Below are 26,525 nucleotides of genomic sequence, written 5' to 3'. Positions count from 1 at the left end.
TATCTAATCAGATTCATGTCTTTCAATCTGATTTGGGAACGAGATATTTCCTTAAAATTGCCTTACTGAAACTATTGCTGTGTTCATGCTGCTGCTCAGCTGAGTGCTGCACTACTCAGCTGTCTTGGCTTTGCTCATCTCATCTAAGGTATTATAATCTGTCAAATGGTAAGGAGGTTTGCTGTTGTCTTACTAAATGGGTTCAGAAATTATGAAATACATTTTTGACAGATGGAGACTTCCTGCACTGGTCAGTCCCTCCCTCTCCCCTCCAAGCCTGCTTGTTCTATACCTGCTACAGCAAAACTTCTTTATTTCTAAGTGCTGTTGTTCAGTACTGTAATCCTGGCATGTAATTGCCATCCCATTGTAGGTAATACAGAGAATTTAAATCTCCACTAATGAACACCACATCTGCTCTCATGTCTTCTCCATCATACTTCTTGCTTTATGTTTAACAGTGCTTAAACAATTACACGAGTTGTACTGACAAGTTATGCAGGGCTGGGCTTTCTATACTAAACTTGAGTTCTTTCATATTATAGTTGTTATCACTTGTAAAGTGACAGGTACCAAAATTTTTATCCTTGCCAGGTATTTCTCTTCAGTGTCAAAAGTTACAGTTCTTCAAACTCTGATGTAACCACTAATGTAAATAGTTTATCTACAGTGTGGATGCCTATTGCTATTTTCCCAAACTGTGATTTTTCCATCTTGCCTTCCAGTTCACAGCTAATTCCCAAAGTTCTCTGAACAGATTCCTTCATGTATTCTCATTTCTGTCTTCATTATTTCTGATAACCATCAGTGCAGATAGTCACGGACATGTAAGTTAATCCAAACATCATGGGTTTCACCAGACTGAACATAGGGTTTTAACTATTCCTGACCTGCTGCCCTGAAATAAAGGTCTCCTGTTCTTGGCAGGGAGTTAACCAACAGTTTGACTCAAGGCATTTATTTTCATGTTAAGGTGTCTTTATTTCTTTCTGTAAGGACATTCATTTTATGCCATTCATTTTGTGACAGCTACATTCTTGGGCTTCAAATCTTCTTTACTTCCCACCCTGCTAAGCAATTCTTCTGATTCTTGTTTCCATCCTTTTTAATCTGCTGGAGGGTGAAATATAATTTGTTCCAATGAGCAGACTATAGACTTCAGAGCCCACATGGGCCAAGCTGTCTTTTGAAGATGAAAGCCAAGATACTCAACAGCACCTCAGGGCAATGGAAGTACAGGTGATACTTTTTTAATACCAGCTGACTTCCCTCAGGGATTAATGATGGAGAAAAAAATTCTTGACATGAATGGTCCCTGCTACAGAGCCAGACTGAAAGAAAATATAAGATCAGGGATCACAACCACTGCTTGGATGGCAAGCTGGAGCCAAACAATTTCCTCTTGTCTATAAAGGGAGGTGAAGAAGGTAAAAGAAAATTAGAAAAACTAACACATCTTCTGCTTCCCTCCCTCGAGGAGGGAAAGAAAAATAATATAATAAACAAGAAAGCATCATCCACAAATAGTTCTGTGGTATGAGTACAGCTTGCTCTCAGCTCTGGGCCAGTAGAGCATTAAGCTCAAGTAGCGTAAGAAGAGACAGCAAACCAGAGAGCCATATGTGTGAACTCTACAAGCAATCTCCTGGCACATCCTGGAGATAAAAAATCTGGAGCACTAGTTTCAGTAAAGAAAACTTCCATTGCTGATAAATTGTAAGAAAAGAGCACATGCATCCACAAAAATCTGCAGGGAAGATGTGTGCTTAGGCACTAACAAAGATGATTCTTACGACCAAAAATCATTCTTTCAGCAAATCTTTCCCCGATCTGTGGGACAACTAAGTCATCTGAGCCCTACCAGAGTGGTGACTCTGTTATGTACCACCTCTCAAGAGGCACTGTTCCCTTACAACAGGAACACACTCAGACTGTGAATAAAGAAAAATAAATAACTGAAGGGTCAGAGGGGAAGGAAAATCAAACTTTCATTGTTATAATTACACAGCACAATGATAAGGGTAATTTTTCTTAAATCAGAAAATAAATTCGAGGTTCAAATTCCCTGAAGGATATAAAATATTAGAGGATTTTTTATGGTTGTAATCACAAACTCATTTCTCCAGCCACTACTGGCCGTGTCTAATTAGGGCAAAGTATGTTAATGATACAGTGGCAAAGCCCAGAGATGTCTTCAGTTGCAATATTAATTGCATTTAGGGAAAGAAGCATGAATTGTGCTTATACAAGCTAATTAGTATGGGTTTGCTAATTAATACCGGAAAGTCAAACTGCTTTTGTCTTGTCAACTGCAATTAGCTGAGAATGTTTAAATTTCTTTTCTTTTTTTTTTTTATTTTTCTTTTCTTCCAGTAGTAAACTCCTTTAGCTGATAAATCATGCTCCAGAGTGCTCCCTGGCAGTTACTACAGCAAGTCCATCTCCTTTTCTGCCAGCAAGACCTTGTACCCTGGCCAGGCTCAGATCCCCCCCCACCACCCTTTGTCCTGTGTTGTCCCCATGGCCACAGGTCCCTGAACTAGGGCCCTCCCCTCCCAAGGACACAGACACTGTCTTATTGAGGCCATGATCCTTCAAGATTTATCTCACAACTATTTTATTTTTTAATATTGCTCTGAAAAGAATGATTTATTTACCAGGGCATCTAAAATGCTCCCCATTGCATAAAAGAAACCCCATCAAGCTCATCAGGGAGATCCAATCAGCTGGTTCAGCCAGCTCCAATTGCTTCATTGCCAGCACTCTGGGGATGATGGCAAAGCTATTAGCACTCTTCAGGGTGGCAGTAGAGATGTCACCTCTACAGAGATTTATCCCAGAAGCAGCCCAAAGCCCCATCAGACTCTATGATAGCACCTGACAGGTGTTTATTCCATTTCACTTAAGGCCATAAGCCAGGTTGCAGATTGGCTGATGAAAAGCAATATCCACATCTGTCAGCACCCAGAGCAGGATGAGCCCTCCTGCATCCCCCCAGACACAGAGGTTTAACATCAAACTAACAAGCAGTGGATCACGGGTGAAAAAAGGGGAGAGAGATGAAAAGAAAGGTGAGATGCCAGGAATCCAAATCAAGCAAACAATTGCTCAAGCATCAACTTTAAAGGAGTCTCAAAATAAGGCCAACCAGGTGAAGCACTGAGCTGGGGAGGGAGAGGGGAAAAAAAGCAGTTGAGGAATATTTTGTTGGAGTGTGGGGTTGATGGTTTCAACCACTGCAGCTGTTATGCAGGCAGCTAAAGGAACAGCCCCATCCAAAGGGGACAACCCTCTGCCCCCAACAACACTGCAGAAGAAAAGAAGTGAAACATCTTTCCCCACCAAGGAGATTTTACCTGGGGATTCAGGAGAAGCATCTATCACCAGTGAAATGAAGAAGCTGTACCATCAGGCTTGCCCTCAGGCAGCAAAAAGAGGGAAAACAACCTCTGCCTCTGGATGAAACCATTTTCCTTTATTTATTCACCAAAATTTAAAATGCTGATCAAAGCCCACACCTCACAAACTGTAATCCATTGTCTGAAGCACCACAGAATACAGCCTGTTCCTGGGAAGCTGATATAAGCTTAACTGGAAGATTACAAGACCTGCTGTTTTCCACCAAGGAACCTTTGGGAATAGGCACTGAACACTGACTGCTGCTTTATCCTCTGCTGATGGATGATGCATAACACCAATTAATGCTTTAACACTGGAAGGTACAGTTTCTCCAGCTCTCTGCTAGCCTGTTTAATACCAACTTTTGAAAGTAAACAACTCAAAACCCAGGCTTAATGAGCCAAAAAAGAAAAACTTTAAAATGTTTAAAAAAACCCCACACATCAGAACTTTTAAAACATAACAGCAAATTTATCCTCTGATATCCTCAGTGAGCACAATGCAAAATTGATTGTACAGAAATTAAAATTATAACAAGGCAGCATGTAATGAGATTAGATGGTAAATAGGATTAATTCAGTTTTCTTTAGAAATACCGGTTCTGACCTGCACGACCAGAGAAAGTAGCTGAGCATACACAAAAGTTTGCCCACAATATAAGATCACCCCAAAACTGGAAGCAATTCACAATCTCATTATGAAAAATCTGATATTGAAGCAAGCAAAGAGCACAACTTTAAAAAAGAAATGAGCAGATGTAAGGCACCCTATTATGAGTACAGCTGGGGTATGCCAGTTCTGCCCTTCAGTTAAGCAGAAATCTAAAACGAGTAGTGTTGTCAGAGTAAATTATGATAAGGATTTTAGAGCAGATGTCTATTTAGCACCTACTGAGGCACTGATTTTTTCCATCAATAGTAAAATTAATCCAGTGTAAAACACATCTAGAGAATGTGTCTACATCTTGGATCCTGCTTAGGTTTTTCCTGTGACCTGAAATGTTGCAGGAATCCCACAGCTCACCCATTAGCAAAAACACTTATTTAAGAAACAGCTTAATGCTGACACCTTATTAATTCCTAAGTATCAAGAAACATATACAATAGTCATGAAATTATACATAAACATCCCTGTTGCCTGTTTTTGTGGCCTCTGTGATTTTTGATCCCTGAGGGAATTGCAAATAAAACAGACAAACCCAGCATGAAATGAACAGATCTAAAAAACTAGTTTGTAGTAACTCTGTCACAGCTCATCTGCTTGTCCTTTGCACACTTTAGACTGAATCAGAGGCCCCAAAGAACAGAGTTAATTCAGTATGAGATTAACTGTTTGATTCTGATCTAGAATTCTAACAAAGAGAAAGGAAATTGCCAAAGAAAGGAAGACAGACCACCAGCTCTCATGCTATAATTGTTCCAGGTGAATATGGGAGCAGAGAGTGCCAAGATTAGTAGTAGCAATACAAACCTTTCTCATGCCTATTTACTATTCAGTTCTGAGTATTTGGAACTGATCCACTGCTTAAATGAACTAAGCTTTGCAGATATAATTGCTGTGTAAAACAATTTCAAAAAATCCCAAAGATTAACACTTACCATCTCTGCTCTTTGCTTATGAGTTCCCACTTCTTCCAGAACTTGAGACAGCTGAGCCTTCAAGACAAAAAAAAAATAAATTAAGTCTAAGGAATATTATTAGGAAGTTTAATAATAGGGCACTCCTCTTGCCAGACAAAAAAGTCACCCAGGGCACCATGATTTTCATGACACTGAAAAGGAGCTGCAAATGTTGGAATTTTTATTGTCTATTAACATCCCATTCCATGAGATGATCCTGTCCCAAAGAGCCTGAAGCCTATATACATGAGAAAGAACAGGTTTATTGTAAAGAAGAATTCCACTGGATCCCAAGTTTATATGCTATAGCCCAGACATGGAACTGTGCTTCCTCTCCTTCTCTTTGGAAGTTGCAAAAAGAGAGGTCTAAAACCCACCCAATTTTGCCAGGCTTAACTTCAGAGAAATAAGAACCTTGGCTCCACAGCTCCTGAAAGGTCTGAGAGTTTTCATGATAACTTCACAGGAAAGGTTCTGTTGAAGTTTTGGGGCAAAGCACTGGGTTTGGGCCTCCACATTTGTTGTGGTAAAATACCAAGAAAATCTTCTCTGCAACATAACTCCATTGAATTTCTGTGAGAACAGATCCAAACACAAGGGATTTTTTTGTTTGTTTTTAAGAAAATTGAAATTCAAAGAACCTCATGTTATCCCTGTACAATTTGGGGAGAAATGGGAATTTGATTTAGAGGAGGATCTTTCACAGAGCTTTGTTTATGAAAAGGGATTTTAAATAAAATCGGTGCATTTTTGGTTAAGAGAAGGCACATAAACTACCCCAGTGCTACTGCTACCCACAGCACTTTGCTGGCCTGCCATCAGCCTTTCTCTGGCTAGCACAAAGCCCCCCAAATAGTCAAGAACTGATGACAGAGAACCTAATTTAAACAACTTAAACAAACAAGAACTACAAAAAGCAGCAAACTTTACTACAAACTAATTCACAAAATTTCAAGCAGATATTTACTGAAACCCTCTGGAGTCCCTCTAACAATCTCCCACCACACATAAAATGGGTCTTGCAAGTACTACATCCAAGCCACAGACAAACAGCAAGCAGTTTATTACAACAAAAAGGCAAACATGAAGCTTTGAGGGCTAACAGCACTGAAATGAAAGCAAACCAAAAAATTACCATCTCAGGGTTCAGCACAGCAAGTTCAGTTTTACAACCAAACAGTTCAAGTGTTCCCTGGCCCAGGGCTCAGCAGCAACTGAAAAAGTTTGAGTCTTGCTGTGCAGGGCCTGGGATGATGTGAAATTATTTAAGGAACAAACACACAAAAAAAGATGAAAGGGGTTTTTAATACAAGCCTGGGACCTGGCACAGGGAAAAGCAGCACACTCATTAAACACCACGGGAGATGCCAGTCCCAACCAAGCACTGAGTGCGTGTACAAGCAAGCGAGAAGAAAAAATTAAATTATCACCAAGCTGGATGCTGAAGCATCAGGAAACTATAAATGTGCAGATGTCTGGGAAAGACTTTTTCCCCCCCTACTACTATTGAATCAGGTAGAACTACACCAACAGGCTGCAGTCAGAAAAGAGACACAAGGAGAATTAGAAAACATCCCCTCAAAGATGTTATTTATGAGAGTACTAGCATAGCCTGTACAAAATACTCCAAGGCCAACTGAATATTTTTCTTATCAAGAGAAAACCCAATTTTTCTGTATATTTATTAGCCTCATCTTTATAAATATGACCTTCAGACTGGGACTACTGGCCTCTTCAAAACTAGATGTAAACAGTTATTTAGAATTCAAGTAGCTTACAGTAGCTCCCACTCCTGAATCTGAGGGTCACATCCCTGTTCAGCCTCCTGTTAGTACAGATTCATATAAAATCACAGAGTAATTCACACTGGAAGAGGCCAGTTCAATCCCTTGCTCAGACCAAGGTCAGCCAGGTCAGGATGCTCAGGGCTCTTGGACAGATGGGCTCTGAGTATCTCCAAGAAGGTGAACTCCAAAACTTCTCTGAGTAACCAGTACCAAGCTTTGGTCACCTGCACAGTGGAAATAGTTTTTTCCTTATAATATCAAGTCAACAGCATCCTAGGAGCCTGTTTAACCAGACAGATATAAGAGCATTTTAAAGTACAAGGCCTAAATAAAATTCAGGGGAAAAAAAAGGACAGAAAAGGCCTTGGCACATTTTCATTCAGAAAGAGGCAGCAGAAACTTCTTGACAGGAGAGAAATAATACAAAGGAATGGGAGAAATCAGAAATAGAAGCAGGAAATATTTCATAATTTATCTTACATACAGCTTGGGGAAAATAACCAAATACAAACCTCTCAAGCTGCTAAACCAGCAGAGACCTAGAGGTAATCTTGGGCAGCAAGTCGAAAACAGCAGCATGATAACAGCAGATCAATATGATTTGAAGAAGCAATCAGATAAGAATTAAATCACAAAGCAGGTTTTCTTCATTGCATTTATTTCTAGGCAGCTCATCTCAAAGGGCAAGAATAGCCAACTACTGGGAACCCAGAGAGCAGCAACTAAACTTACTAAACTGCTTGAAGAAATGATTTATGAAGATTAAAAGATTTTAAAACGTATGGTTTGACTACAACTCTCACAGAAGAGCAAAAAGGACGTATTTAATTCACTAAGAGCTATTATAATGACAGCTGGAAACAAGAAGGATTTTTCAAGCAGAGCTCTCAGAGTGCAGCAGGGACCCCCCTGACTCCCAGCTCATGCCCATGTATCAAGGCAGGCACAGAAAAACAAAACAAAGCCCAAACTTTTCATGGGGTCCCTTGTGCCTGCTTTTGCCTGGCTGCAAAACAGATGATCTGAATGCTTTATCACATCCAGTTTGTAAACATTAGCCCTACCCAGGACTTTTTATTAGCTTAAATCAAATATTGAACCTAGTTCAGCTGTTAGAGGACAGCTGCTTGCAAAGTGATTCACTGCCATATTCCTTCTAGGCCATGAGAAAATACAACCTAATCACTAGCAGCATGACAGATGCACACAGTTTTAATTATGAAGAAGAATTTAGGCTCTGAACTTATCCCCACATCTCACTTAATCAAATTATTTCAGAGGAGCTGCCAACCACCACAGCCATGGAAGGAAGGAGCTGCAGAAAGCCCTGGGGTGGCTCCTGCCAGCGTGCTGAGCCCCTGCTCCCAGCCCTGTTTAGGGCATTTACTGGGAAAGACCAGAAAAAGAGAGTGTCCTTTCTCAGAATTTAGCTTTTCAGGAGTGAACTGTTGGAATTCTCCATTTGATCATCTCTGCCCACTTGCAGCCAACAAAAGCATGAGCAATGAACATAAGTCATTGGGAAGGCAATGCTTGGCCTTGATCCCTGCACCAGCAGGCATGGGAGGGCTACCTGCTGGGGCTGATTGCCAGTCCCATCTCAGAGCTTTGTTCTGGGAAAAGCATTGCCCAACCCATGAGTAGCTCAATTCCATTTTATAGCTTTTTTTTCATTGATCACATTCACCTTGGTATCCCAGGACTCTCAGCAGCAAAGATGTGCATGTTGAATTTTCAGACTATGGATAAAACTGAAAGCTCCAAGGAAATTCTCATTACTTAATACATGTGTTATATTCCCATGGATCACTGAGCTCAAGCATTAAGAAATCTGATAAGTAAACAGATATTGAGTTTAAGAATCAGATATACAAATACACGTAAAGTTCCAATTTGCCCACTGAAGGCAGCACAATCAGGTAAAAAAAAAAACAAGTAGCAAAGCAGGAAAAAAAACCACCTCTCAAGTATCCAGTCAATTACTTTAAGCCTTCAAAAAAAGGGTTTGTCAATTCAAAACATTCATCTTACATGACAACACAGTCTAATCTACTGTCAGTGCTACTGTCATCCTCAAAAGAGAGCTGCAGGAGAGGAAAGATAACCTGTGCTCTGGCCTTGCCAGGAGACAGCAGCTCGGGGCTGAAAGAGGAGCAGGGATGGTTTCCAAGGAGAGGAACCAGTTCGGCTCCTAGGGAGACATTTCTGGATTGTTTAGCTTGCTTCCCTGCATCAATATTTTTTTTCTCTACCTTCCAAAAGTCAGTGACAATGCTGGAGGGGGCTGGGTGAAACTAAAGCAATGTGGAGGTTACAATGCAGGTGTTGACACCAACAGCATCAACAACCCCACACTCCTCTCCTGGGGCTGAACGTGAGCTGACTGCCCTGGCTGATAGGCAAGCAGCAAAAATGTGAGCCTCACTTGTAGGAAAAAATTAGCTCCTCAGTCTCTAATGAACAGGCTTTCTCTACACAACAATACCCTCCGCTCTACAAGCAATTAGCAAATCCAAGCACTCTCTTTGTGGACCTGCATTAATTTACTCCTCGATGTTGCACATTAAACAGCTCACAGGTACAGCACAGGAGCAGCAACAGCCAAAGCCATAAAATTAAAGCTGCATCAAAGAGTGAGGGAAGTAAAATTATGCGTGCTGAACGCAGGGAATAAATCAAAACAACCTTCATTTGGAAACATCATTTTAGTCTTATGCTTTCATCAAAAAACATGATTATCTTGACAGTCACATTAATACAAGGTAGGTACTTTACAGCAGAGAGAACCAAGCAGCACATTCCCTGCCTCAAACTAAAAAGCCTCATTTTTATTCTTCCTCATCAGGGTGAGTGTACGTGTGTATATCTGAACATTTACACAGCTGCCTGCTCTGGGGTTGTGGTTTTCACAGCTCAAAATCCCAACTGTGGGTCCCCAGGAGGAAGGGGACAAGGGCAGCAGCACCCAATGGGAGAGGAAGAGGAGGAGGCTCAGCCTGGCAGAGCCCTAAGGCAGCTGCAAGATATGGCATCAGTACAGCACACTGAAGCCCAGGATACCCTTAGAAGTATTTTATATGCAACAGTTGTATGCAAAGTCAAGTGAAGTGTGATGATTGGCAAATGCAGGTATAATGTTAATTAATTGCTATTTCAAATTAATTAACTTTGAAGATAAATTCTTGCCTCTCGTCTTGGAGAAAGTTAACACGCAGTTTAACTTCACAAGGATGTATCAGCTTTCAGTCACAGAAATATGGAACCTTGCATGTTCTCACACCTGAAATCCTTTCTGTTTCCTTGCGCTGGCTGCACCCTGCTCCTCGTTCACTGGGTAACTTCAGAGTAACTTAACTAATCACTTACAAAAAAAGTTGTAAGATGAAGCTCCTTGGCTCAAGCTGGATGGCCTTTGTGTGTGGCTACAGTGTGCCCTACAGCACAGCACAAGCCAGCGTATCTTATCTGATGCCATAAGATGGGGAAGAAGGGAAAAAAAAGCACAACATTGCTTCTTTCTATTAGATTCAGGAGACACAAGAAAAATACAGCATATAAAAGCTGCAGCTGCAATTCAGAAAGAAACTCCAAACCACGGCTGCATTCCCAGGGCTGTTCTGACAAGGAGAGCACTTACAATTCAATCACAAATTTAAAAACATGTAACTCTGTGCACCAGGCTAATGAGTTACATGGAACAATAGAGGCAAAACCATATTTGCACACAAAGATATTTTCAGAAGATTAAGGCTCAGAGTGAGCACAGGAGGATTTCACAAAAGCCACAGACATCTTATTTATGGGGATAGCAGAGACTGAGACAGAAGTAACTCATCAGCCACTTGCAGTCAGACTTCAGTTTGTTTGCATACTGTGATCCTGCATATTTAAATATTGTGAGAACTGAAATGAAATGTTCATTAGTGTTCAATGGGAATATAACCCATGGGATTCAGTGTTTAGCAGGTAATGCATGCATCTGCTTGTTGATACTCTGAAGTTACCTCTTCATTTTTATACCATGGCCAATACCTTCTGTCTTCAAGCCACCAGCACACTGGTACTGCAGACTGTTGTGCAGTATTGTTTTAGGATCTCTAAAGTGCACCACAAAATTACACTGGGTTAAACAGTCATTGCCAACTTAAAATATTTTGATGTTTTGTAGATGAAATTACTGCACAAAATTGCATCAGTTGAGATCACAATCAGGAACACAGCTCAGTATCAGACACTGCTAAATAATTTCCTTGCTGCTTTGCAGATTCAATTTTGCTGTTCTCATGAAAGTTCTCCTGGTTATAAAATCAGATGCACATCCTCTTTAAAGTGGGAAATAACAGCCACAAATAAACTCTGAGGCTCTGAAAAGCATCAAAACCATTATGGTAACTTACAGCAGCTGGATTGGACTTGGTGGGTGGGGAGCTCAGTCTGATGCAAAGGTGAAGGGGAAAATTCCTCAAAAAACCTTTGAATGTGTTTCAGAAACTTCTATACAGTGAAGCAACAGTCACAATTTATATTGTGTGGATAGGCTTACAGCTCAATGAAAAATGTGTATCTCAGGCCACAGCTTATGTGGTTTTCCATGTAATTGAGTCCTTAGTTTTACCCCAAGCAAGGAAAGGAAACCCAGGGAACTAAAATGCCTGGAAGCAAGATGTCCACATCTCCAGGGATTGGTGCTCCTGGGCACCTCAGCAAACCACAGCACCCAGGGACTGAAGGCTCCTGCTCCATGCAGAGCAGTGAAGGGTGTTTTTCATCCAAAAAACAAGAGCTGCTACTTCTTCCAGAACCACTTTTCTGCTGGATGTGATGTGCAGCAGGGAAATGCCGCCCCCAAGTGAGAGACAAAAAGCAGCTGGTGACCAAAACCAGGGATGAAAAAAAAAAAAAAATGGGTGCTAAACAAAAACTGATACTGCCAATTGAAAAATTGCTGAAGTCATAGTTACTGAAGACACAAGGAAAACATCAGCAAGATACAGGCTCCTGTCAGCACACTATCAAGATTTACTGGACAAAGAGGTAATAACCAAAGATTTCTCTTGCTCTAAAGTCTCAAGGACAAACCCAAGTTCTCTCCTGTTTTAAGAGACACCAGTCATTTTGTAATGTCAAGAAATGACAACAGAAGCTTATTGTAATAAAATCACCCCAAAGTCTTGCTGGATATGCTGTAAGAAAGGGTGTAAACAAAGCCACTGTGAAGTAACAGAGATGAAGAAGATAGGATTTCAAGCAGAAATTCCCCACATTTTTATTCCTGGCAAGTCACTTGACTCAGCTTAAATGAGCTGCATACTTGTGCAGCAGAGACCTGGCTTTTGTTCCCACTCAACCTAACAGCTGCTGAGAGACCCAGGGCAAGCACTAAAACTCTGAAGCTCCTCTCTTGCCTCTCTCTAACATAAAGATAATAGTCTGTAAAACCACCCAAAAATCTTTGACCAAAGATAATGTCTGTGCATAAGGTGCCACTGTGGCACAAAATGGCACCTGATGGGTCACACCACTCAGGCAGTAAAAGGATTAAGCATCACATTAAGTTGAGCACCCCCATGTTCAGAGGTGGCAGTAACCTCATCTCCCTGAGCCTCCAAGCAAAGGTGACATTGACAACTGCACTAAAATGTGAAACTTGCAGAAAGATTCCAAAGTTCTCAAAATTTCTTCCATCAACACTGCTCACATCATCTTCTGGGTAGATGCTGTCAGATGCTTTGCCAGATTGTAACACTTAACAAGAAAGCAGGGAGGTGCAGGCAAGTAGGAAAATGAAGGGCTTAAGTGTTACCAGATTTTTTCATGTGACAAAAAAGCAGCACATTTGCAAAAACATCTCAAAACACAAGCAAGAATTCATTGCTTTACTTTCTGAGCTGCAGCCAAGGTTGAGGAGTGATTAAGGGGCAACAGCCAAGTGACTCCTCACTTCTCCTGTTTTTCCTTGATGGTTTTGTTCAACACCTTGATGATGATGGAGCACAGAGAACCAAAGATCAGCACAGCTCTGCTGGGAATAATACTGAGAATAAACACTTCTGCAATAGGTTTCCTTCCCTCTATCCTCACCAAATGGTGCTGCAGCCCCTGGGGGGAGAATACATTGCCAACCAAAAAATGTGAGTGTACAGCTGCTTCCTCAACAGCAAAGGGCAGCCTGAGTGATGAAACTCTGCCAAGCCAGTTGCTTCCAGCATTACGCAGTCAGCCAGTACAGCATCTCCTGGACACACATGAGCAACTGCCTGATGCTGATGAACTCTCCAAAGGAGTCATTCCCCATCACTAGAACACCCATCAGAGAAGCCTTTGCCACCAATATTGTCTTTGTGGGCTCAGAAATATTCCTACCTCAGAAAAGCAGCTGAGTGTTCAGTTATAGCAAGTAGCCCCTTCTCTTTTTGCTGCTCTCCTAGGAAAATTTTTAACCCCACAGTAGAAAGATAACCTGGCATAAAATCTGTCTATTGAGGGTTGACCACAAATCTCTTGCCAGTCGTAAAACAGATTATTAATGTATTAGAGCAACTGAAAAACATAGGGGAATAACAGCTCATTCCACAGGGAAACAGCAAAAAGGGAAAGGAATGCATTTCATCTGGAGGATACTAAAGAGAATTAATTTTACTGTGCTGTGATCAGATCTCCAAAGATCTCCATCTCCAAAGCTGAAATGAAGGGATATCAGATTCTGAAACAAATATAGCACTCTGGGAATCTGATTATTCATTGCTATTCAAGTGATCTGAAAAGTAGAACTGTAAGTGCTTCTGGGATCCACTGAGCATGATGATGTCTTCAGGATGTATTAAACCTTCTGAACTGGGAAGCAATGCTAGAGACTGCAAGCAGAAGACACAGGAACAGAATCTCTTGGCAAGACAAGTTGATTGGAAAAGGGTTTGCACACTTAAAAAGTTGGAATTTACTTTTTCTTTTTTTTTTTTTTCCTCCTTTAGATTACCAGCAGAATGATTTCAGGCTCCAAATCCCGTCTTGATGAAAGAAAGCATTAGCAGTCACCAAACCCAGAAGAAAATCTCAAAACATAGAAGTGGTAGCTATACAACACCCAGTGTTTCTTTCAAACTTTTCTCCCACTCCTTCCTATGCATTTTTTCCAGTACTACCTCCTCCCTGGATCAAAGTTCTCCCCTGTTAGTTGCCTTCAACTAGGTTTGATAGCTAGAGGGAAAGAAGTGATATTTAGTTGATGAAGTCTGATGAAGCCAACAAAAATGTTCACTCTTATCCATTCATCAGAAAAAATGGTGGAATTACATCTTTACCTAAAAAAGCCCTTCTAATTTCAGCCCAATGAGTCAGCACTGCTGCATCTCATCACTAAGAATGATTCATTGTCACTGCACTTCTCAAAGTCAAGAATAAGGGTATTGACCCCAATTCACTGTCATCTGGTAATGACTCTGGATCCAGACACTGTGTTTGCACACAGTACTGTTACAATGATTTATGTGAGTGTGTCACTTTTAATTTAAAGAAATAAAGAGTTATTGTCAGTCTACCAGCCATAAAACAACATTTTCTTTACAGTGGGCTGACAGCTGAATACCTGGAAAATATTCTTGCTCACCAAGATGGAGAGGTCTCTCCAGCCCTTTAGCCTAAGGGTGGTGATGCTGCTGAAGACACAAATGGATGGCCAGTATCTTTGGAGAGAAACACTAATACTTGGTAATGAGTTAAAAGAAACTTTCCTGGGGAGTTAGAATCTGACTGAAAATTTAGACAAAAGCAATATGGATGGAAAGCCTCTGGTCCAAGGTGAGGAAGAAGGTTGTGTGCATGGATAAGACCCCAGCTAGAAGATCTATAGCTGGATGAAACAAAGAATGTAAGAGGCTAAACAGCAGCACCCCTGTGATTTTCTTGTTTTACAAGTCTCCTAATATTACTGTTGCTTTAGTTAACTTCTCTGTTATAACAAAGCTACAGAACAACTCACACTGACGCCAGCACCCCTGAGCTGGAGCACCTTCCTCCCAGCCCCCCAGTGCTGTTTGGCAGTGGGTGATGTGTGGTGCTAGTTCAGACAGGGTGTCTTTAATGATGTGTGTGTGCTGGAGGTCCAGTCCCTAACTCCATCTCACTGCTGTCCACACAAACAGACTCCCAGGGGCAGCACCCAGCTGTGTGGGCACCCATCCCACCACAGCTGCTGCCACCTGGCAAACACCAGAGGGAAAGTCAAAATCCAACTTCTTTTTCCCCCATCTAATTTGAATCCAGTTTGGTTTCTCATCCTGGCTCTCTGAAGTACCACACAGGTTGTGTTAGCTCAAATAAAGGTCAGGGAAGGGTTTAAACCAGCAGTGCCCTTGGCTCATGAAATCACAGCCAGTGATATTTTTGGCATCTAACAGAACAGTGGGTAAAGTGCCTGAGCCTCAAAGGGTCTCCAACAAATTTAAAACACTCTTGGAAGTTGCTAGGTAACAACATTCACCTCCTGGACAAGATTGTGCAATGTTTGCTCTGATGAAGCAATGCTTGTATTGCCCTTGCTTCTGCCCTGGGAACACATTTGCTGAGGACCTGTCTCCTCTGCTGCCAGAGTATTTTCAGTCTCTAGTCTGGGTGTGTAGTTGGCTTTTCTTCAGTAAAGCAAACATTACATTTTAAACACAGCTATTATAATTAGCAGAAGATCATTGCTCAATTCCCCTTCCAGACAGGGATTTCCAAATGTCACAGTGTGCTTAGCACAGCTGATCTGCACTGACAGCTGCTCTAAATGTGACTGACCTAGGAGGGTCCAGAGTGAACAATCAGGTCCTATCACAAGAGGCAATGGTGAAAAAACAAATGGGGTAATTCTCTTCCTTCATCCCATAACTTCATTTTCATGTGTTATTTGTACAGCATGGTGAGCAAGGCAGTTTTAGCAGAGAGGTTCTCCTCTTCTGCACAGAAGGTATATTCAGACCTGAGGCCAAGCAGGAATTTCATACCTGTCCTATGGGTCAGTCCCCCTCAGATGACAATACCTGGTTGTCCTGCCAGGGTATCATGGTATGAAAACAAAAAGCTTTAAGGGGGGGTAAAAAAAAAAAGAGAAAAAAACCCACCACAAACAGCTACTGGCTGCTAAAACACTTTTGCAGAGGTTCTGGCAAATGCAGAGACCCAGTTTAAAACAGAATTTGCTTTCTACATTTGTTGTGAGAAAACAAAAACCACCTCAGTCCATATCAGTAAGATGTGGCATTAAAAAAAAATTGCAGAGTATCTTCTCCCAACACATACCTGCCCACAACAAAGAGCTCCTCCTACACTTGAAGGAGGATGCTAGCACTGACATTTCCAGGTATTAGACAAATCAGTGGTTTTCAGCTTCCTTGCAGACAAAGCTTCACTTCCAAAACCCTGGCAATGCACAAAAATCATGCATCCTTTGCCAGGCCACAATTTACAACTCTAATATTGTACCTCATCAGTTTTGTACTACAGACAGACTGGGATTTAGAGGTAGAATTTGACTGAAGTTGTAGGGGGAAAAGATTTAAAAAAAAAAAAAAAAAGATTAACAGGACCTTTCTTGAAATACAGTCTTTACACTGAAAAAGTAAAAAACTGTCCAAGTTGACAACTGGAAGAAAAAAAAATACTATATCCATTTTCACCACCCTAGAAATCAAACACCCTGCACACCATGGTCATGCTCCTGTAACTTCCTTGAAGAGGAGTGAAACTCTCCACTTCTATGGAAGAATTTATTAAAATTCAACAAATCCCAATGGAATTTAAGTACACTGTAGAGGCTCTAGCAAAAACTATAAAAAAGGAAGCAAGCTAACTAAAAAGATCCTTTCTTGGCACGTTCTTGAAAGAAGGATTCACTAAGTTTCTAATTGACTGCCACAGTGGCTTAAATGAATCATCTATAAATAGGCAACAAATGCCAAGCAAGCACTTGAAGGAAACAGCAACATCTTTTTTGTTTTCTTTTGCTATTGCTTAATGGTTTGCTGGAAAGGAGGTGGCTAACAAGAAAGGAGAAACATGGTAAAAATATGAAGGAAAAGGATGATATGTAAGAAGAATTTTATCTTAACTGAAAGCTCAAGCTCCCATAGGCCACCTTGGACTAATTTCTAGTCTTTTATATATGTTATTATTTAATACATATTAGGTGCAGTCATTAAAGTACTGAAGTGTTCATGCAGCTGTCTTATGTCAAGAGTCATTTAGACTACAGAAGAAGTCTCAAAACCACTAAAGTTAAGCAGCCATCCACATGAAGAAAGCCATCCACAAAGGAAAAGTGAAAATACTTATGTCAATGAACAGCAGAGATGGGAGAATCTGAGTCATTCCCAGAGAGGACCTCATTTCTGGAAAAGTGTTTGCAGAAAAATTTCTATTAAACTCCATTTTATCACACTGAATAACCATTTCTCAAAATGACTGGAATTCTTATTTCACAGCTCTTACTCCAACCTGTCTGCTTACTCTCCTCCTGTCTCCACAGATAGACTGAATGCCCAAAGCTTCCTCAGTCTCCAGCTTTCTGGCATTCCTCAAGATCTTGTCTGGTTTGTGGATTTTGTCAGCAAGCAGCCCAGGACCTACTCAGTGCATTCTCCTCTGTGGGGATGGAGGCTTAGCCCATGGCAGCTCTGCACAGATTTACAGCTTTCTCAAAGTTAAATTACTTCCTTTTGCAGGGAGGAGATGGCTGTCAAAATGGCTTGTAATACAAACTTCTAAACTCTGTTAGTTAATATCTTGTCTTACTTAAAAGAAGGTTTGGAAAGGGTATGCAAAGGCCAAAAAAACCCAAAAACCCAACTGCAGTGACAAAAAGTAACCAAACCATCCTTGTACAGCACAGGCATGATAGGTATTCTATGTTTGCTACCTCTCCCAGTTTAATTTTCATTGTAAAACCTGGAGGAGAGTTGTTGTGAGGGCAAAGTGCTGGATTAATCAATCTGGGGCCAAAGTCCTTTGTTTATCCATAAAACAGACCAAGCAGAAGGAACACAAGTGTGTGTTTCCTTAGATTGCCCCATCAGTGCTTCTCAGTTTTGGGCTGAAAGGATTAAATCCAGAGGGAACACTGCAATTTTATCTTAGCCATGGTCCATTCGTTCCTTGGTCCTTCTGCTGAGACTGCCAACAAAGACACCAGATAGGATATTTTTTTGAGATGTGAGTGTTTATCTTGTGAGTGAACCAAAGAGCAACTCATTTCAGGGAAGCAATCACTTCTCTCTCTAGCAAATGCAGACTGACAAGGCAAAAGGTGAAACAGCTTGATGGTCCCATTAGAAACCTTTGAGTTTCCTCACACCTGAATGCCTGCCTAGCAAAGCACTGCTAGAGAAAGATAAAAGATCTCCATTTGGTAAGGAAAGGGAAGGAGTCAGAGCATAAACCAAGCTAATCTCAGTTATTAGCTTCCACCACAAAGGGACAAGGCACATTGACTCACTCCTCCATCACAGGGCATGGGATGCACTGAGCCCAGGAGCATCCCCCTGGTTCAGAGGCACATACCAGCTCACTGGCACAAGGGATGCTGTGAAAAATCACACGTTTGATTTTGTGAGCAAAAGCAAATCAAGCCATAGAGCTGAGGTAAAGCAACATGGAGCATGACAGACAGCTCCCTTCTGGAAATATTTACTAATAAGAATTGTGAGCACTTTTTTTAAAACCTTCTGTTCACGCTTCAGTTTTCTTTCTTCTTAACCAAGCAGATAAACACAGCTACAACAATTCACCTTTGCCTAAAGATGGGTAATCTCAGGGCACCACCACTTGTTTGTCCATCCTAGGCTGATACATGCCAAAATGGCTCATGATTTACTCTTTGTGGAAGAGGTCATCTAGGAATGGTATTTAAATTGTACATTTGTTGGAGGTATTTGGGCCATGCAGCATCTCCCAGATGTTGGAAGCTGAACATGAGCCAGCAGTGTGCCCAGGTGGCCAAGAAAGCCAATGGCATCCTGGCCTGTATCCGGAACAGCGTCGCCAGCAGGTCCAAGGAAGTGATTCTGCCCCTGTCCTCAGCCCTGGTGAGGCCACACCTTGATTACTGTGTCCAGTTCTGGGCCCCCCAGTTCAGGAAGGATATCGAGGTCCTGGAGCAGGTCCAAAGGAGGGCACCCAGGCTGGTGAAGGGACTTGGGCACAGATCCTATGAGGAGAGGCTGAGAGAGCTGGGGCTGTTCAGCCTGGAGAAGAGGAGGCTCAGGGGAGACCTCATCACTCTCTACAACTACCTGAAAGGAGGTTGTAACCGGGTGGACGTTGGTCTCTTTTGCCAGACGACTTTCAACAAGACAAGAGGGCAGGGTCTTAAGTTGTGCCAGGGGAAATTTAGGTTAGATATTAGAAAGAATTTCTTTACGGAGAGAGTGATCAGACATTGGAATGGGCTGCCCAGGGAAGTAGTGGATTCTCCATCCCTGGAGATATTTCAAAAGAGACTGGATGTGGCGCACTCAGTGCCATAGTCTGGCAACCGCAACAGTGGTTCAAGGGTTGGACTCGATGATCTCTGAGGTCCCTTCCAACCCAGCCAATTCTATGATTCTATGATTCATGAAGACTCATGGATGAGCTTTTCCCTCTCTCTGTCCCCTTTGCTGTTTAGAAAGAAGAGCTTTACTCAAAGAGCAGATGGAATGCAATAGAAACTAATATCCACAATAATTACAGTAATGTGCAGAGTGGTGACAGGATGCAGAAATCAGATACAACAAAATTGGGTCTTGCCTGGCTTAAGTAAAAAGGTACTCATTATCCTGAGAGGAAATTCCACATCTGTACATAAGGTCATGCTACACTGTGCAGATAAATGTCATTTCTCTACATAGATTGTCTCAGCTACTGTCTTCATAAAAACACATAAAACAATAAAACAACAAAAAAAAGTCCTGTAGCAAAAGCAAAAGAACCCCTAAAACAATCAAACAAAAAAACCCACTAGCCTGGGATGCCATGTTATTTTAAGAGCACAAAGTCAGCCATCTGGAGTTCTACAGACAGACTTTCCTGCATGTACCCAAACAACATCTATGTACATTCACACCTGTATACACTGTGCTTATGGTAGTAATAATACTTAGAAAATCAACTGACACTTTCAAACAAGCTCTGATATGTTTGGCATCATTTACATTGAAAGTATTTAAGACTAAATCATGTTTTTACTCTGCTATACACATCCACAAGAATTACATCTGCCCAAACAGACGTATCTGCACAGGTAGTTCTGTGGCCCCCAGGCAGCCTCTGCCAAGTGCACCAAGCAATTGTACTTTAAATATACACTAGATATAAAGCTAAAAACATCTCTCTTTTCAACAGCTCTGTGTGCTGCCAAGCTGCAGCTGAGATAAAATTTAATACACTCAGATGATCTTAGAGCAAACAACACAGAGCAATAACCTCGTAGTAAGAATGGCAATGCCAGAGCCTTGGGCACCTCCAGCCTCTGAACAAGGGGGGGCACAGGGTCTCTTTGCAGCACACTGCAAGCAAGTGCTATTGCCCTTTCATACCCACATGCATGGCAGAGAAATAACAAGTGAACAATGTTTAACCACTACTGGAACATTCTTGCTTAGAGGGAGAAACAAGACTTTTTCTCCAGTTGTGCAGGCATCGCTCTCAGCCATCTGTTACACCTTTCCTCATCAAAAAGGTCACAGAATGCTTCAGAAACCTTATTCTTGGTAGGTGGGACTAGACCCACAGAGGTTATAGGAGCACAGGTTTTAGTTGAATATCTGAGAAATCAGGTGAGGAAGCTGCTCTATCCTAGAGCTGCTTTTTCCACTGGTGAAATGACCTCTTACAAAAGGGAAAAAAACAGACAATTAGAAAGAGAAGAACACTGCATCTGTATGAATGTTCAATAAAATTAAGAGTAGTCAGAATATCATTGCCAAAAGTAAGGTTGGTAACAACCAGCTTAGCAGTATTAGATGCCACATCTAGTAAAGATCATTGGTTTGCAGTCTCTTTACCATTAGCCTAGCTCCCAGATGCATTGCACAGCCTTGACTTTAGGAAAAATTCAGAGTTTGTGGGCTCTCAAGAGATACTCACATGAATTAATGCTGATACAGACATTAATAATTTCTTTTTGTACATAAAAAATGCACAGTGGCAGTCTCTACACAAAGAACCTGAAAAAATCCTTCCTGTTACACTAGATTTTCTACTTAAAATCTCTACAAACTATTTACTCTGTTCATGTTCATAGCTACTAGATGTACTGCTGGGGGGTTGGGGTTTTTTATTAATACAGTGTAACAGATAATCTTTAAAGCTTCTTGACTTCATTTATGAAATAAAAGTATTTAGGTTTAACAATTCTTCAAGAAAGTCAGGATTCCAAGAAAAAAAAAAATGAGCTGTTTTTATAATTTTCCAATAGGAATTAAGCTTATGTTAGAAGAACTCATGTTTAGAGGTCTGACATCTGATACAAGTCAATGTTTTAAACCAGAAATCAGTCCCATTTTTAACATGGTCTTGAATAGAACTGAAATTTGGGTGTACATCTGTCAAAACTAAGCTCCCTATAGCCATTATAACCATTTAAACAAATTGAAAACACAATTTGTCAAATCAATGTGCCAGGCACTTCATATCTGTGTTACTGTCACCACAGCTGGATTCATGGCACATGCAGTGTTCAGTAGTACTTGTACTGCTTGTTTTATTAAACAACATGAATAAAATTCAAAAGACAAATGTTATGACTTGCATTTCAGGAAGTCTGTGGCTTTTTCCAAAACTCAGGGTTTCCAGTTTGTTTAGCTGAAAAGGTTTTAGCACAATCAAAGCACATTTGACATTAACACTGATTAAAGCAAACAGATAAATTGCAAAGCCTCTGAGAAAAGAGAATTGCTCCTTACAATTTACTTGGACCACCACAAGCAGAGGAGATCTGTATCAACAGCTTTGTTTTTATTCACAGCTTGGTGAAAACCACTATCAGCTGGCTCTTCTCACTTATTCTGTTCCCATTCTTTTCTACACATTAGTAGGCTAGCCACATTTAAGTGAAAAACAGAAAAATAAAGGGATATTTCCAGCCACCTTCCTTTAAGTTCTATTCAAGTTACGACTTGCAATTTTGCCATCCTCTAATTTATGACCTTAATATGAAACCAGAGAGAAGAAATGCAGAAGTTGCAGCCTGTGGACAGACCAGTCCATAGGGGAAGACACAGAGAACAAACATGAGCTAATGGAACTTGTAACTATGGAGAATAAAGTATTAAAGATGAATAATTCTGTATATTTGGAAATAAAACAATTGTAATCAGCTTTTCCATTGGGCACCATTCAACTAACTGTGCTCAAGCTCTATGCTGAACCAGGCTTTTTAAACTAATTAGTTCCCTGAAGAAATACCCCTTCTACTACTGGTAATTAAGGTCAAAATAAGAAAGAATCAATGGATTTCAAAAAGAAAACCAAGCCAGAAACTACTGTTGTCCTAATTGCCACAATAACCAAAGTATTAAGTGTGTTAAAGCAGATCTTAAAATTCTTACAAACTGCAAAGAACAGGAGCATTAGGATCTACAAGAGCATGGAAATGAGCTTGTGTTTATATTGTTTTCTCAAAGCACTTTTTGTCTATAATAACTATTTGGTAAAAGAATTTCAACAAAACTCTGTAGCTGGAGCCCAAAGAAATACAGTGGGCAGAAAAGAGCACTGAGTCATGTACGAGCTTGTGTGGAGACCCTGCAGAATACCTTTGGAAAAGGCTGGCTGTAGGAAAAGTTTATAGGGTGCTTTAAGCACAAAATAATAATTAAAACCACTAATCCCTGTTTTTTTTTACAGGAGACAATCATCATGAATCAAAAGCTGACATGAACACACTCACAAACGCATACTTTAAATCTTAAATTATGCCAAGATTACATACTTATTCTGAGATGAAGCACTACAAATCAAAAAATTCAAATCTAATCATTAGAAAAATCAACAAACCTCAACAACCTCAGAACACCTCTTAAGATGCCCAGACAAGCACTATTTAATGTCCTAAATACAACGCAGAGTTAGGGAATAACTAAAATTTCCATGACACGTTCTGTGGAAAACATTACACCTCAATGTACTTTTAGATTTTGTTTTCCACAAGGTTGGAATGGTTTTCAGAAGCTATTAAAGCTTTCCTCATTTCAAGAATGTTCACTTTCAATAATTAGATGACTTTTAATGTTAACCTCAGGTCTGTGCTAACACCAAAGCCTGAATCACCAATATCGTGCAAAAAAGATGAGATGCACGAGCCTGAGAGCACCTCTGGGAAATCCAGAAGAAATGAACCTGGTTCTTAGTTTGGAGACAAATTGGCCAAGACAGGACAATTTTCCTGTCCCTAATGAGCCAGGCAGCAAAATATTTACCTGGCAGAGAGCCACATGAAGACTTAGCACACGCTTCAGAGAGCTTGGGACTGGAAACAGGAGCCCATCACCCAGCTCCAGAGAGACCACGTACCCTCAAAGCTGCTGGAAAGCTTTGATCTCTCCTATCCAAGGATCACTCAAGTACCCCTAAAGACAAACTCTGTGACTAGACACGTAGCACAGCAGTGACATGGGCTGTAGCTGCACTGTCCACGTGGATGAGACCAGTGGTATATAAAAGCACCATGCTTTCCAGCTTGGAAAAAGATTCAGAGAGGTTAATTGTCTGAATTGAATGCAGAATGCAGTTTGTCTTATTCACAGCATTTTCCTCTAACATCTCAGTAAAAAAAAAAATTTAAAACCCCAGTTCTGTAATTATGGAAAGCGACACTGGAAAGTGGTGCAAGCACTTGGAGGAGCCTGCCCAGCATCCTCCTTACTGACTGCTTGTGAAGGAAGAGACTTTATCACCACAGCATCCCTACTGCAGCCCCCTGTTCCCACAGCTGCCCCCCAGCAGCAGGAGGTGATTGCACCATATTGCACAAAAGACACTTTTCTACATGATGTCTCTGCTGCCATTTGCCAGGGATGGGGCCACTGCTCCCACTCCAAATGTATTCCTGCCTCCTCCTCCACCTGAAGACACCTAATTGCAAAGCCTGTATCTCTAGGCACAAACCTCCAAGCTCTCAACACTGTATGAAATGCTCGCCCCTCTTCTACTGTGGTGAATGAGTCATAACTGCACATCAGTTACCTTTTCTTTCCAAAACTTCACTAAGAAGGAATCCAATTTTTATATTTTCTGTACAAACTCACACCCAGTTCTCATCTACTACAGCCAGGTACATTTGAAAATTATCCAGATCCCCCAGAGGTCAAGAGATAAAGCCTTGCTTGTGCTTGGGTATTCATAACATCACCAGAACAGGATACAGGAATATTTCTAAAGGAAATATGCAGGAGATGCAGGAGAGGGAGAAAAGCTTTTTGTTGCTGGCATCTTTTGGTCTCCTTGAAGCTGAAGTTACATCCTTCTGAGGCCAAGAACAGGAGTATGCCTGTGTGCTCTGAACATCACACCTACACTACAGGTTGATGGTATTAGCACACCTAGGCCAGGAAAGCTTCCTGCAGACAGGAATACTCCAGACCAAGAAGGTTGTAAGAGTCCACCCTAAATTCCCTGTATTGCTAAAATAGGTGGTAATTTATATTTATCATTAGTATATATTTTTAAATTTGGAGAGAATCAAGCCTCAACCTCATCACTAAGATAACTGGGAGCAGTCTCACAGATGACATCTACATCAGGAGTACGACTTTCACCAAGAGCTGATGGAATTTTTCAATATCTTGTTCTTACTACACTTGAAACGTAATAAGGCAACAGAGCTGGAAAATGCATCTCTGTCCCATGAACTTCGATTGCCCACTTCAATATGCAGCCAATATGGCAAAAGGGTCCTTCTGGCTGCTTGTTGTTCAGCAGCTGGTCTTTTTTCCTGGGGGTCTTGCCTATAAAGCAGCTTAATGGGGCTAAGGGTATAGATATTGACTTAGTTAATGACTTAATTTACGCTATGCGAGTTGATGTCCTGACGTTCTCACTTCTTAAACATGATGGAGTCTTGTGGTCCTAGCAACTGCTGAGTAAAAGCCATTCTTAAATTGTCAGACTATCCACAAGCTAAAAATAGCCATACAAATCTACCTCTACTGAAAACCATGCTGGTTTTGTGCAGAATTATCTCCAGTATAAGGCAGTGCCATGGGCTACTTCTACTGATCAGTTACTAACTTTCAGGACAGATCCAAAATGGGGAATCTCCTAAAAAAATTATTACCAATTGAGTTTAAAAATCTAGTTAGACTAAACAAGAGGGCTCAGATGAGCAGAGACAGGCTCTGCTGCAGTATCAGCCACTTTTAAGAGGCACTCTTCTTCCACAGAGCAGGCACTGTCACCTTTAACAAACCACAAAGCCCCCCTCTGTAACTTGATTGCCTTCTTTATTTGCGAGGTGCTCTCCCAAAACGCAGTCACTGGAAGGTGTAAAAGGGAGAGAAAGAAGCTAATGGCTTCCTGACTTGACAAGGTCAAGATGAAACATGTGAAAGATGAGAGAACCCAAGATAATCCATTTTGCAGGAGTGCCAGAGTACACAGAGCCTGACCTGCTCTCTTGAAAAGGAATGCAAAGGACCTACAGGGGTTCTTGGGAAGATTTGAGCCTGCCAAGAGATACCCAAGCACTCAGGTTCAAATCCTATTTCAACAAGGTGTTTGCTCTGTCAGAAGACAATGTCCAGCCCTGGATAGGTTTTTTTTTTTTACATTATTGCTTCAATAATCAGTGGTAGCTGATGCATGGAGCACATTAGCATCCCATCCAGAGAGAGCCTGTTTTCTCCCCCACGAGTCTTTCACAGATAAGATGCTACAATGACAGCAGAAGTCTGGGCAAGTGAAACATATGCCATGCTGGAGTGGCAGGAAACCTCTAGTGACTCAGATTTGCTCCTTATGGACATCTAAAGCAAGCAGAATCATCTTCTCACTGTTTCTTACAGTTGTCACTGAGAAAAAACAGTGCACAAAGGTTGCTGGCAGCAGAGACGTAGAGAAAGCAGGCAGAAGAAATCAGAAAATTAAAATAAAGCTCTTCTATACCTTGTACAGATGGGAGAAAATATCTCTGTACATTTCCCATCATCAAGGAAACCCCTTCTGCTATGTAAAGAAGAAATTCACCTTTGAGGGGAAGAAGAAATTTGGTAGAGGAGGGATAGAGCAAAATAAACATCAAGTAGATCAAAGAGATCAAAAAGTAAAAGAAGTGGAAAAGCACTGATAGGGGAAGCTGGGTGAGAGACGAGGAGGAACTGTTAACTGCTCAAATAAACATTTTATAGCATCTGCACGTAAATTTTAAGCACTTTAAACACTGGAGTGACTGCTAAGTAACTCCCTCTGCAAGGAGCAGATTTGTGACTTAACATCAGAGGAATCAGCAATGCCCAATTTCCTCTGCCAGCAGATGCACTGCAGTTATCAGGTGCAGATAAGGTGACAGTATTTGGTCAACGAGTTTTGAGGTCACCACTAATGCCTGTGGTGGAACAAAAACACAGAACATATGGCATTTCATGTGCTGAAACTGTCCAACCCATAATTAACTGATTAGAGTACATATGGTGCTCACAGACAGGGTAAATCTCTCAACTTAAAAAATGCTGGAGACCATCAAAGGTGTCAGCATGAGCCTTCCTTGCAA

General features: G+C 41.1%; 1 protein-coding gene across 2 annotated transcripts in view; it reads right to left on the bottom strand.

The window, feature by feature from the left end:
- Nucleotides 1–26,525, bottom strand: part of MAD1L1 (mitotic arrest deficient 1 like 1) — a 339,536-nt gene that overhangs the window by 169,700 nt on the left and 143,311 nt on the right. For both annotated transcript variants that reach the window (XM_030459652.1, XM_030459653.1), the window contains one exon: nt 4,998–5,054. In XM_030459652.1, coding sequence (XP_030315512.1) covers nt 4,998–5,054 — 57 coding nt within the window. The remainder of the gene's footprint in view (nt 1–4,997; nt 5,055–26,525) is intronic.

The sequence above is a fragment of the Calypte anna genome, chromosome 14 (genome assembly GCF_003957555.1).
Source record: "Calypte anna isolate BGI_N300 chromosome 14, bCalAnn1_v1.p, whole genome shotgun sequence".
In the NCBI taxonomy this organism is placed as follows: Eukaryota; Metazoa; Chordata; class Aves; order Apodiformes; family Trochilidae; genus Calypte; species Calypte anna.
The sequence above is the reverse complement of the archived record's forward strand: the minus strand, read 5'-3'. Positions and strand labels throughout refer to the sequence as shown.